This window comes from Phalangium opilio, unplaced genomic scaffold (assembly GCF_054372755.1).
Source record: "Phalangium opilio isolate 3A_F unplaced genomic scaffold, DU_Popi_V2 ptg000013l_1, whole genome shotgun sequence".
Classification (NCBI taxonomy): Eukaryota; Metazoa; Arthropoda; class Arachnida; order Opiliones; family Phalangiidae; genus Phalangium; species Phalangium opilio.
The window spans coordinates 13,311,448-13,324,861 of NW_028324148.1; the positions used below are offsets into that span (position 1 = coordinate 13,311,448).

General features: G+C 37.5%; 1 protein-coding gene across 1 annotated transcript; it reads left to right on the plus strand.

The window, feature by feature from the left end:
* The first annotated feature begins 2,925 nt into the window (after positions 1–2,925).
* LOC149709297 (uncharacterized) lies at positions 2,926–4,928 on the plus strand. The gene is made up of 2 exons (XM_089863503.1): positions 2,926–3,448; positions 4,176–4,928. The coding sequence occupies exons 1-2, from the start codon at positions 2,992–2,994 to the stop codon at positions 4,760–4,762; spliced, it is 1,044 nt and encodes a 347-aa protein (XP_089719629.1). The 5' UTR covers positions 2,926–2,991; the 3' UTR covers positions 4,763–4,928.
* Positions 4,929–13,414: the final 8,486 nt, after the last annotated feature.

The window sequence follows — 13,414 nt, forward strand, 5'->3', positions numbered from 1 at the left end:
TTTATTTCCTCTTTTTGGTCAGAATGACGTAATTGGCTTTTCAAATAGGTAGATTTTCAAACTAGGCTTAGCAATGACACTTAAGATTAGGCCTAAGCCTAAGTTTGTTATACTTCTCACAGGGAAGTAACATCACCCTTCTTGGTTAGAATGACGTAATAATTTGGTTCTCTCGCAATCCGCAGGCTTCAATTTAGATTTTCATACTAGATTTTCAAGATGCCTAAGATTAGGCCTAATCCTAAGCCTAAGTTATACTTTTTACCTTCTACATTACAGGGAAGTAACATCAACTTCCGGTAGCTTGAAATTTTAAAATTTTGGTTTTGAGGGGTAAAAGTACTTTTTGGTAAATCTAACGTAACGAAGGTAAATTTTTGAAGTTATCGAAAACTTATTTTTTCTTATATACGTACTAAGTAATAGACATGTTAAATGACTTGTTTGAAATGTTAAGGTTTATCAAATGTTCAAAATGCCATCCTTCGCTGCATGACAACGGTTGGTGATCTCATAAAGGGTAGCTTCACCTAAAAAAATTCTATAAGTAAGGAACGCCACCGATTCTCCCTTTAAACTTAAGGCTTGACCTGCTTTATACGCTTGAAGTCCGCAATTGCCCTAAAAGAAATGAGCAAGTTATAATTAGAGTGAAACCTTTTGCTTTCAAGTGCAGCTGAACGTTAATATCGTACTGTAATATTTTTCAACTAATATCGAAAAATAATGGTTTATATTCAGAAACCGGAACAATTCGAATTAGCAGAACTTTCGAGAAAAGTTTTTTATTAACTTCTCTGGAATAGTCCAGCGTTTCTTAGTGACATTTGTTTTCTTATATAGGCGTTTGAAGAGTTAGTTGAAAATATGCTTAGATCTAATCCAATTTCATCGAACTAGAGTACTATTTCCGAAGATATCATATAATATTTATCTTTCACTATCTTCCTCTGCTGAACGGGAACCAAAGCAAAATGCCAAGTGGAAGGTAAAAGATGGGAATCCATAATACACTAGTATTTATACATATCCCTTTTGAGGATTATTATTTGTAGGTCAATAACGCCATGAAAAACTATCACACATTTTTCAGAAATATATTAGGTCAAATTTGTCTTTGAAGTCTATTTACGATTTTTTTTAATCAAAATTTATTAATTGATTTGATATACTCGAGACAGCCTTAGCGCATTTTATTGTGTCGGGAAATAACGTTCAGTCAAAAGTTCATAGACAAAAACCAAAAGTATACTTCATTAAAGCTTCCTCGTGCCATGTAATATGAGAAACCCCCCTTTACCTCTCATAATTGTGTCGACCCCCTCAGAGTTTGATTACCTTACAAGGGTGAATAGGCTCAATATAGTAGCAAGAATTAAGGTGTGGTTCGCCACCATATAGAGTACTATTTTATATAAACCTTTGACCTCAAAACGCTCTTCTCTGATTGGTTTGTTCGTGTAGGGGTTGAGAGGAGGGTCGTTTGCTTCTCATATTACATGGCGTCTGATGCCTAAGGCTGGGAACCGTGAACGAAGTGTACTTTTTGCTTTATCTATGAAATTTTGGTTGGTTTATAGAGTGCAGAGATTTAAACCGTATCTATATTCATACATACATCATATTATACATAATATAATATTTATTCTGTTTATAATGACTTTTATTTCAGACACGGCATATTCGGGAAATTAAATATTGATTTAGAGGGGCTACAGAATAAGAGAGAAATGGAGTGGTATTTACACTATAGCGTAAGTGTATTTACTTAATGTTCATTAATAATTTATGTGTATGTAATTTCTAAAGAAAAGAAGCAATTTCATATCGTACTGTTTCTGAATTTACGTGACAAAGCGAGGAGGTACTCTTTCCAAATATTGTTTTCGAAACGAGCTAAAACTCAATTTTGTATCAACTCTTACTCAAATGGAAATCTATGAAATACACAATAGCGTATTTGGCCTCAGATAAACAAAGGCACCAGTGAAGGCTAGTCAGTAAGAATCTGCCTGTAAATAGAGTACAATAATGATTACACCATGAGTACGAATGATTACCCAATAATTACTCTGAGTACAGAATGATAGCTATGAGTATCAAAAGATTACGCTGAGTACAGAATGATTACGATGAGTACTAATGACAACAATGATTGTGTCATGTAGAAATGTAGACGTGAACAGACACGAAGATTACGCTTGAGTACAAGTGAAGTCAGTTGATTACACAATAATTACGGATGATTTCATGTGACCGCACAACGATTATGGATGAGTTCATGTGATTACATAAAGATTACACATGATTACAAATGATTACGTTTGATTACACATGATTACAAATGATTACGTTTGATTACGTTTGATTACACATGATTACAAATGATTACGTTTCATTACACGTGATTAAGGATGATAACGGATTACGAATGAGTACGAATTATTGCAGGATGATTGCCTAACCATTACAGGAGGGGTGTACACCGATTACGACAAGTGGTTGCTCCCTCGGACATCAGATAACGCGGAAAATGTTACATAAAACGTTATTATTTCATGCGAACTATGAAATCTATCATCATAGTTCATTAGGAAGAACAAGAAAGAGGACCAACAAAGTATGTTTTTTTTGTGACATGCGCACAGTGACCTTCGGGCAATACTTTTAATTTCGTTTACTGCCCCACGCACGCCTAACTTTACTTTAAACAGAGCTTTGATTAAATTGAAATGACCTCGATACCCTAGAATCCTAACCCGCCCACGTTCGTGAGTAACACAATGAATATTTCTTTTATCGACAAAGAAAGAACCCCGTGGGCCGTTTTCCTATCACTTGCAAGGTTTGTATGATCCGTGGAAGAACATGCTTATTAGTAGGATCCATCGCATCGCGTTAGCCTTCCTAACTATCCTAGGAATACGAAGAAACCGTGATACATCAAAACCCGTGAAATATTTTCATCACTTGCTATATATTTCAACACACATGTATGTTATTCATTTCGTATGCAATGCCATACATCATTCCTGCATTGAGATGGACACGGTGAAAGCGTTGTTATTCACTTCGGCTGATATGGCTAAATTATTTACTAGCGTCTATCTTATAAACAAAGCAATATTTCTTCCAAAATCGTTCTTTAATACGGCGTTAAATTACGACTTCAAAGTACCGATTTATTTCATCGTTATTATCGTTTCGTTGACTACGTTGCAATTGTTATTTTTTATGTTAACATTTCTGGCGCTGTTTGAAGAGAATTATATCGATATGCATATCGAACTTCACCAGTACAAGATATCGTACTTAAGAAGTCACCACGTTGTTGCCTATTCTATTGGCTTTTGGGAATTATTTATGTACAACTGCTTGTCTTTTGGGATGTTTTTATTTCAAATTTTACTTATGGTTCATTCGAAAGTGATGGAAGAAAAACTTAAAGGTAAAATGAGTTATTTTATTTATCTATCATAATCTAATATACAGGGTGATTCCGATAAGTCAGCCATAAAGTATGGGGATGTTCTTCGAGTGATTTTGAGTCAAAAATGTTCTATGAAATTTTGCCCGTTCGGACCACTGTTATCGAGATATTATTTGAGTATTCTAATGATGATCCCTTAAATTTAATAAATAAGCTCAAACGACCATGCTTATTTTCAAATCATAACTCAAAATCAGTGGTCCGGTTAAAATGTCATAGAACAATTTCGACTCAAAATCTTCAAAAGAACAAACTTATCAGAAACATCCTGTATATTTCAGAAAGTTCTTTCTTTGTTTGGGTGTTTGTTCTTTATGAACAGTCGCAATTAGTTTGAGAAAACTACATTATTGATATCAGTAACATTTGGGGAAGGTTTAGGAATTGTCTTGTGTGTTTGAGTTCCTCAATCCCTAACTAAGCATTGTTTTAATTCAATTGAATGTTGCGAAAAGGTTAGCTTCTAAATTACAACATCAAGTAGATATTTTACTTGGATGCGTCCAAGGACATTATAGTGTTTAGTGTCGACATAGACAGGAAACTCCTCCCGGATTCCAGTCCCTTAAACCAGACCGCGGCAACACTAGGTACCTTAGGTAGTAACACAACAATCAATGGACTCATAAATTCTGCCTGAAAATGCTTCGTGTTCATTAAATTCACTATTTATTATATTTAACAGATTTATTCGTTGACATCTGCGATTTGAAAAAACCAATGGAAACATTTGGATCCAGATACACTGAACTTATACTGCAACATAAAATGACGGACCGATCTTTCAATATTGCCATTTTCTTATGGTTATTCGAATGGACTCTGCATTTTACATTAGAACTGCCTTTATTTTTTGACCATAGCATGGAAAGTGCACCAGATATGGTATACGTTCAATTCTTTTGGTTTCTTAGCGTCGTATCGCCCGTGATAACAACGGCTTGTATGTTCGCGATAATGTCACGCGTGGAGTTAGTGAACAGGAAATTATTAAAAGCTTGTCATCATCGATTGCTAATCGAAGATCAAAGTAAATTCAACGTTTACCAAGGCTTATCAAACAGGCGTTGTACTATGAGCAAGTTAAACATTTATCGAGGGTTAGCAATCCGGCGTTGTTTTTTGAAAATTTTCTGTACGAAGAAATTAACTTTCACTCTTTTCAATTGGGTCGTTATCGATTACACTTTCGTTGCGTCCTATTTCTGGTCCGTTTTATCCTATAATTTATTTATCGTGACCGTCCTAATGGAAAAATCAAAGGCCTCGTAACAAACGTAAACAACTAATTCAATTGTAAAGCTTTGTTCACACTTACAACAAAGTTGCTTGAGAACTGGTTTTACCTTCCAGTTTTGAAACCATCTTCATTAACAGGTTCATGCGAAAACAACCTAGGAAGAACTATACTACTACTTGAGGCAAAAAGTGGGTGTAACACGCTCGGCAGCATAAGTTAATCACTATGCTTTAGTTTACTTGGACCTAAGATTCGCAGAGCCATCTATCGCATACCTCAGGTCTTGTACGTGTGAAAATACAAAAAAAACTTACAGAGAGGTCTTGCACCTAGGTTTGGCAGTTTAAAACATACAGCCTACTCCTCAGGTAGGAGCTAGTTTATTTTGAATGTTCACACATACGATGTGGCTCTGCAATCTTAGGCCAAGTAAAGACCCACTTTCGCCTCAAGTCAAGCAAGTTCCTCCAAGCTTCCAGAAACTTCTTTTGTGAATTACCTTCTCTTATATCTTTTTTGTTCAAACCTAACTTGTAAGTGTGCGCAGAGCTTAAGAAGCTTGTGACCGGTGTGGACTCGGATATTGATCTTTGCCAATTTTTCTTTCTTCACCAACAATAAATATTGAATTTGTACTTTCCGAAATAACGAAGTCAAATATTAACCACGTAATAAGAGAGAGTATGATAGGTAAACGGGAAGGTACATTATCCACGAATACGACACGCAATTTGAAACAAGAGCCACTTACTGTTTTATAAAACGGTTAAAAGGGAATGTCATATAACTGACACTCGTATTTACTCATTTAAAAACCTTCCCAAAAGTATTCCTTTGCATACGATTTTTTACCTCTCCGAGTGACGTATGTCACGGAGAGGTTCTAATTTCGACGTGTCTGTGTGTGTGTGTGTGTGTGGGTGTGTGTGTGTGTGTGTCTGTCTGTTGTTACACCCACGTGACCGCGTTCGCAGTTTGCAAATCGGAGCAAACGTGTTCTCAATTCCCGAAAATTTCGAAAATTGTATTACACTTACAGGCTATTACTCCATTGCCTGTCTAACATCACCAGCCTCTGGTCTTTGTCCATCCCACATGGACACCAGTCTGTACACACTGGCTTCTAATCACAATCATCTGCTGCTCTTTGTCCATCCCACATGGACACCAGTCTGTACACACTGGCTTCTAATCCCCACCTCTTGTGGTCTTTGTCCATCCCACATGGACACCAGTCTGTCCACACTGGCTTCTAATCACCACCGTCATCTGCTCTTTGTCCATCCCACATGGACACCAGTCTGTACACCTGGCTTCTAACACCACCATCTTCTGGTCTTTGTTTTTGTCCATCCCACATGGACACCAGTCTGTACACACTGGTTTCTACACACCACCATCTTCTGGTCATTGTTTTTGTCCATCCCACATGGACACCAGTCTGCACACCTGGCTTCTACTCCATCATCATCGTTAAGGTTAAGACATACGCGGCGATCGGCCAGGGTTACGAGAAACGTCCGGCCTCCCTAAGGTGGGGCTTCCACCAAAGGTTCACGCAATTGCGCTGTTCTTATCCATGGCTGCGATTCGAAACCCTTATATACTACCTATTTTAGTAAGGCGAAGCAACCGGCGTATGCTTCATTTCAAACGCCAATATTAGTCAAGTCTCTCAAGAGTGTTTAATTGTTCTTTTTTAAAACGATGTAACGTTCAATAAGGCGAATAACTAACGAAGAAAATATTAAATATTAATTATATTTATTTTAATATTTAAGATAATCTTGTTTCTCAATTCAAAATTAATACGGAAAGAGTTAAAAGCAGTCTATGTTTTTGTCTGTGTGTCCGTCCGTTGTTACAGTAGCTGCGTTAGAAGTTCGTTTTGTTTTGATGTGTAAAGAAATCCAACACAACCATAATATTCCCTTTATCCTTAATATAAACTGAATATGTGGAAATATTTTTCGTAATTATGATGCATTTAGTACTTTTGTAGCTTTAAAGCTCTATTTCATTTTGATATTCCAAAGATTTTTTTTAATATTATTATTTAAAATGGTTGTTTATATATTACTTAAGCTATACTACATCTGTTTATAGCATAATCCTTTCTAAAATCATAGTGAATACAAGTACAATGCTGCTATGTTGGTCAAATGAACTCTTATTTGTCAATAGGCCTAGTGAACCAAAAAGTAAAAGTTTGGGTTTGGTTTTCGTTTATGTATGCAGAGACATTAACGGTTCAGAGTGAGCCGAAAGTTAAATACACTTTTTACCTCTCCGAGTGACGTATGTCACGGAGAGGTATTACACCGGCCGTGTCTGTCTGTCTGTCTGTCTGTGTGTCTGCCTGTCTGTCAGACCCCACGTGACCGCGTTCGCAGTTTACAAATCGGAGCAAACAAATACCCGATTTCCGGAACGCGTTCGCGGTTCATGGAAATTTGGTCATTCATCTACCAACACCAGTCTTTACTAACTGGCTTCTAAGGACCACAATCTGCTAGTCTTTGTCCATCCCACATGGACACTAGTCTGTACGTGCTTGCTTCCAAGCACCACCAACTTCTGTTCTTCGTCAATTTCACTTTGACTCCAGCTTCTATGCACCACCATCTTCTGTTCTTCGTCAATTCCACATTGACACCAGCTTCTATACACTACCATCTTCTGTTCTTCGTCAATTCCACATTGACACCAGCTTCTATGCACCACCATCTTCTGTTCTTCGTCAATTCCACATTGACACCAGCTTCTATGCACCACCATCTTCAGGTCTTTTGTCCATTCCACATGGACGCCGGTCAGTACATTCTGGCTTCTTTTCCACCGGCATCGTTTGGTTTCAAGATATACGCGGCGAGCGGCTAGGGTTACGAGAAACGTCTAGCCTCCCAATGGCAGGGCTTCCACCATCGGTTCACGCGAATGCGTTTTTATCTATTATTTGGTTTTAAGATATACGCGGCGATCAGCTAGGGTTACGAGAAACGTCTAGCCTCCCAATGGCAGGGCTTCCACCAAAGGTTCACGCGAATGCGTTTTTATCTATTATTATAATGGAATCGAAACGTATATATACCCCAAAATTTGAAGAAAGCGGGCAAGAAGGGTACCCTTCACTTTAAACGTTAATATTAGCAAAGTTTCGAAAGATATTATGAACAACTTTATTTTAAACGATTTAACTATTTTTAAAGTTATTTACTGGCGATTAAAATAATTGAAAATAATTATATTTATTTAAATATTAAAGATAAACCCAAGTACCGAAGTCGTTAAATCATTGCCTCCTATATCTATCGAGGCCCGTGCATTGCGTTATGTTTCCTACATTGCCTCCTCTATCTATCAAGGCCCGTGCATTGCGATATATTTTATTCATTGCCTGCTATATGTATCTAGGCCCGTGCATTGCGTTATATTTTAAACAACAACCAAAATGAGAAGCTCCTCTCAAAACCATAATAATTTCTTTTTCTCTGTATAGAGCTATTTCAGAGGGGGTAATGGCTACGTCACCAATGCTATTTGCCCATAGAGAAAACCCTCACAAAATGTCCGCCCTACACTCAAAGGCAGGCCCAATTTTCGTAGCAGACGAAATTCCCCCCCCCCCCACTGAAATAGCTCTATTAAAATGAAAATACGGATAATATTTTCGGCAATAGATAGAGGGAGCGCCCTTTACAATTTTGTCCAGTACGACCCTACCTAACCGCTGAGGATGCTGGGAGGACTACGGTGCCGTAGGTGGGGGTACACAGGCAACGCTATAGGTATGGGGGTAATGGCTACGTCACCAATGCTATTTGCCCATAGAGAAAACCCTCACAAAATGTCCGCCCTACACTCAAAGACAGGCCCAATTTTCGTAGCAGACGAAATTTTTCTCCCACTGAAATAGCTCTATTAAAATGAAAATACGGATAATATTTTCGGCAATAGATAGAGGGAGCGCCCTTTACAATTTTGTCCAGTACGACCCTACCTAACCGCTGAGAATGCTGGGAGGACTACGGTGCCGTAGGTGGGGGTACATAGGCAACGCTATAGGTATGGGGGTTTCCACTCCATTCCTCTCTCCTTCAAGATGGAAAACCCATACGCCGATTCGCGGGACAAGTGACAGTGTTGCCAAGCTATGCATTTTCAAAACCACAAAATAGTGAAACGTTGCTTGTCCACTTAAGGTAAATACAATTAGTCTTTGTCAACTGTTACCGTTTTCCTACCCCCATATATGGAAATTATTCTATGAATAATGTTTAACTGTTTTTTCATACGCCCCCCCCCACCCCTAGTTTGAAAGAGACCTTTTTTACAAGCTGGTGTTAAAAAAATTAAACGGCGAAAAAATTATTTGACAATCTAAGAATATTTTTTAAATATAAACAAATGCTGTTTAGTTTATACGCCCTCGATTTGTGAAAGACCTTTTTTACGCACTTTTATCATTCCCTAGTTTGAAAGAGACCTTTTTTACAAGCTGGTGTTAAACAAATTCAACGGCGAAAAAGTATTTGACAATCTTAGAATATTTTTTAAATATAAACAAATGCTGTTTAGTTTATACGCTCCCTATTTGTGAAAGACCTTTTTTACGCACTTTTATCATTCTTTATTTGAATTTCGAAGGTAGTAGTTCAAAATTCAATCTTCTGTAATAACTTTCTTCGGAAAATAATATTTCAAACGTTACAGAGTCTTGCAAGGGGATTGCTTTTGCGGAGCTTTGTGAGTTTTTAACCGAATAATTACAGAGTCTTGCAAGGGGATTGCTTTTGCGGATTTTTGTGAGTATTTAACTGAATAATAAAATGGAGGAAGATAATAATGTAAGTAAAGAGGAAATCAGAAAACGAAAGGCAAGGGAAAGAATGAGGGCAAAAAGGTCAGATCCCGAATTTAGGAAACGCGAAAATGAAAGGAGAAGAGTTTTAGCCGCGGAAAAAAAGTCTCTTTCGGGAGCAGGTTCTAGCACACAAAATGTTGGTCCCACCACGAGGCCAGTTGGCCATGATCGTACGAAAGATAATGCATTAAATAAATGTTCTATTGAAAGTACTGTAGGCGTAGGCATATCTATTAATAAGGAACCCAATAATGTACAAAATGTTAATGCTAATATTAGTGAAATCATCGAAAGCGATGAACAAGTACGAGCCTAGCTTATGTGTGATTGGGTTGTGGCTTCCATGTTTTGGGGACATTTGCTTTTTGTGTGGCGAGGTATGATTCAGCTTTGATATGGACAAATGTTACAAATCATACTGGTAGACTAAGAATACGGTTGAGGTATAGCGAGAGAGTAGAGTTTCCACAGCAATTGAGAGATATTGAAAAGGCTTGAACAATTGACTATTTTAAAATTGAATTCCTGCACTTGCAAAGAATTAAAAAAAGCGATAGATGCATATATTTAGGTTGTTTAAGGGGTAGTGATAGTCATCACCACTCGGAGAGGTAATATTTTGGCTTTCCCAACTTGTTTAATTTCAAAGTTTCGTGGTTTACGTGCAACTATATCCTACCTAAATGTGTTTTTACCTCTCCGAGTGACGTATGTCACGGAGAGGTTCTAATTTCGACGTGTCTGTGTGTGTGTCTGTCTGTCTGTTGTTATTGACTTACACCCCAGGGGACCGTGTTCGCAGTTTCCGAATTGAAGCAAATGTGTTCGCTATTTCCGGACCGTATTCACAGTTCCCGGAAATTTCAAAACTTGAATCTATCCACAAATCAACTGGCCACTATTACTTCATCTGACTAGTCAATTGTCTATTCTACATGAATACCAATCTGTACTTATTGGCTTCAAACACCACCATTTTGTGGTCTTTGTCCATTCCACATAGACACCAGTCTGCACTTACTGGCTTCTATCACCATCATTTTCCGGTCTTTGTTTTTGTCCATCCCACATGGACACCAGTTTGTACACCTGGCATCTAACACCACCATCTTCTGGTCTTTGTTTTTGTCCATCCCACATGGACACCAGTCTGTACACCTGGCTTCTAACACCACCATCTTCTGGTCTTTGTTTTTGTCCATCCCACATGGAGACCAGTCTGTACACCTGGCTTCTAACACCACCATCTTCTGGTCTTTGTTATTGTCCATCCCACATGGACACCAGTCTGTACACCTGGCTTCTACTCCTCAAGGTTAAGACATACGCGGCGATCGGCCAGGGTTACGAGAAACGTCCGGCCTCCCAATGGTGGGGCTTCCACCAAAGGTTCACGCAATTGCGCTGTTCTTATCCATGCTGCGATTCGACACCCTTATATACTACCTATTTGATGAAGGCGAAGCAACCGGCGTATGCTTCATTTCAAACGCCAATATTAGTCAAGTCTCTCAAGAATGTTTAATTGTTCTTTTTCAAAACGATGTAACGTGCAATAAGGCGAATAACTAACGAAGAAAATATTAAATATTAATTATATTTATTTTAATATTTAAGATAATCTTGTTTCTCAATTCAAAATTAATACGGAAAGAGTTAAAAGCAGTCTATGTTTTTGTCTGTATGTGTCCGTCCGTTGTTACAGTAGTGCGCTGCGTTAGAAGTTCGTTTTGTTTTGATGTGTAAAGAAATCCTACAGAACCATAATATTCCCTTTATCCTTAATATAAAGTGAATATGTGGAAATATTTTTCGTAATTATGATGCATTTAGTACTTTTGTAGCTTTAAAGCTCTATTTCATTTTGATATTCCAAAGATTTTTTTTAATATTATTATTTAAAATGGATGTTTATATATTACTTAAGCTATACTACATCTGTTTATAGCATAATCCTTTCTAAAATCACAGTGAATACAAGCACAATGCTGCTATGTTGGTCAAATGACCTCTTATTTGTCAATAGGCCTAGTGAACCAAAAAGTAAACGTTTGGTTTTCGTTAATGTATGCAGAGACATTAACGGTTCAGATTGAGCCGAAAGTTAAATACACTTTTAAATAATTAGGCTTAAATTTTATTATCATGGTGGAAATCTGGGCCGCGTTCAGCAGAGCCCAGCGTTGCTGAACGCGGCCCAGGGATTTTGTTTTTGAATTTTGACGTTACGGTGCTTAGCGCTGAGCTAGCGCGGTCTTCAAAGAAAATAGTCGGCTTTTTGGATAACGTGACGTAAAACGCGTAGTTCTCAGCTTGGCGAAAAAACTATGGAGGAATTAATACAAATAGCTCTATGGGATTATAGCTATTTAAATGGCGTGAAACCAGTTGATCACGCGAGAATTTTAAGAGATATGTTAGTTTCTAATTTTAATTATAAAAGTTGTTATCTATCTCTATAAATATGTTATCCTACAATTTTTGTTAAGCCTTGGTACCTTGCACGCTTTATTAGGCTAGCGTCATTTATAAAACGCCGATGACCCGTTTTTCCCCCATCGGATGATTTTAATGTGTACAAGTATATCATTATTGGATGTAAAATGTCGTCTGATTTACAGTAAATTTGCTATGCTTTGTATACTGCTTTAATATTTCATAAATTTTAACTTAAGAAACATTTCCATATCTGGGTAAATAAGTTTGTAAGTAGTCGTCTTGACTCGGAGAGGTAATATTTTGGTTTTCCCAACTTGTTCGTATATATTATCTCCAAAAATTACACAAACAACAACCTTAACTCCATGTATAAAACAATATTTTATGAGAGAAAAGTAAATATCTTTCACAACGCAAAGTTTTTTTATAATATATGGTCAATATTAAAAAAACATGCGTAGCCTTAACTCCTGTAGATCTGAAAATTAGATATACATGTATCGTAAATAAACTATATCTTTCAACAAATACTTAATTCAACCTTGGAATTTGTGAACACAAAAATTAAGTCTAAAAATGAGGTAAATTTTATTCTCAATTCTGATCAATTATTAAAATGAAAGTTACATAACAAACTATTGAAGAACATCATAGAAAATAAACATAAATTCAATGTAAAAACCTGTAAAAACCCAACCAATGCCTAATATCCGAATACAGTTCACTTCTTATTTGGAGCTCCTTTGGCTGGTGATGAAGCTACCGTTTTCTTGGAATTTACATGTACGCCCTCCGAAGCCTTGGCACCATTTTTCTTCACAGGCTTTTGAGGGGCAAGTAAAAATGAGCCGGTTGCCCCACGTCCGGTTTTTTGTACTAATAATCCGTCCTCAACAGCTTTGAGCAATGCCTTCCTGATATATATTGAGTAATTTCGAACTTTATAATTGTCCTCCAGATAACTTTTGATAGCAGGAATTGATACGGCAGTGCGTCCTATCTGTAGTTCCTTCATAGCTGCCAGAATCATGACTCTGGTACTAGGATGTTTCGTGCTGGCTCCTCCGATGGTTAGGCTGAGCCTTGCAGAGCTGAGGCGTTTCTTCTTTAAGGAAGCCTTAACTTTGGACATAACCTTAATCCTGACACGACGTTTCCTGGGTTCGGGAGTCTCCTCTTTTTGTTCGGTTGAGTCTTGACTTTCATCATCGGGTTCGGAAACTTCTTCAGGTTGAGGTTTCGTGGTTTTCTTGCCGGCTTTTTGTTGAGGACGTTTCGGCACAAGGAGTTCATGGTTTTCTTTATCAGAGCGTACGCCCTTGGTTTTCACCTAAAAAAATATTAAACCAAAAGTTACAGAATGTATACACTAACAAACAAT

Bases quoted from the DNA above. Each gene is read 5' to 3' on its own strand.
- LOC149709297 (XM_089863503.1), top strand. From the start codon at position 2,992: ATGTATGTTATTCATTTCGTATGCAATGCCATACATCATTCCTGCATT. The intron at 3,449-4,175 runs GTAAAATGAGTT...TATATTTAACAG, and splicing joins GATGGAAGAAAAACTTAAAG to ATTTATTCGTTGACATCTGC.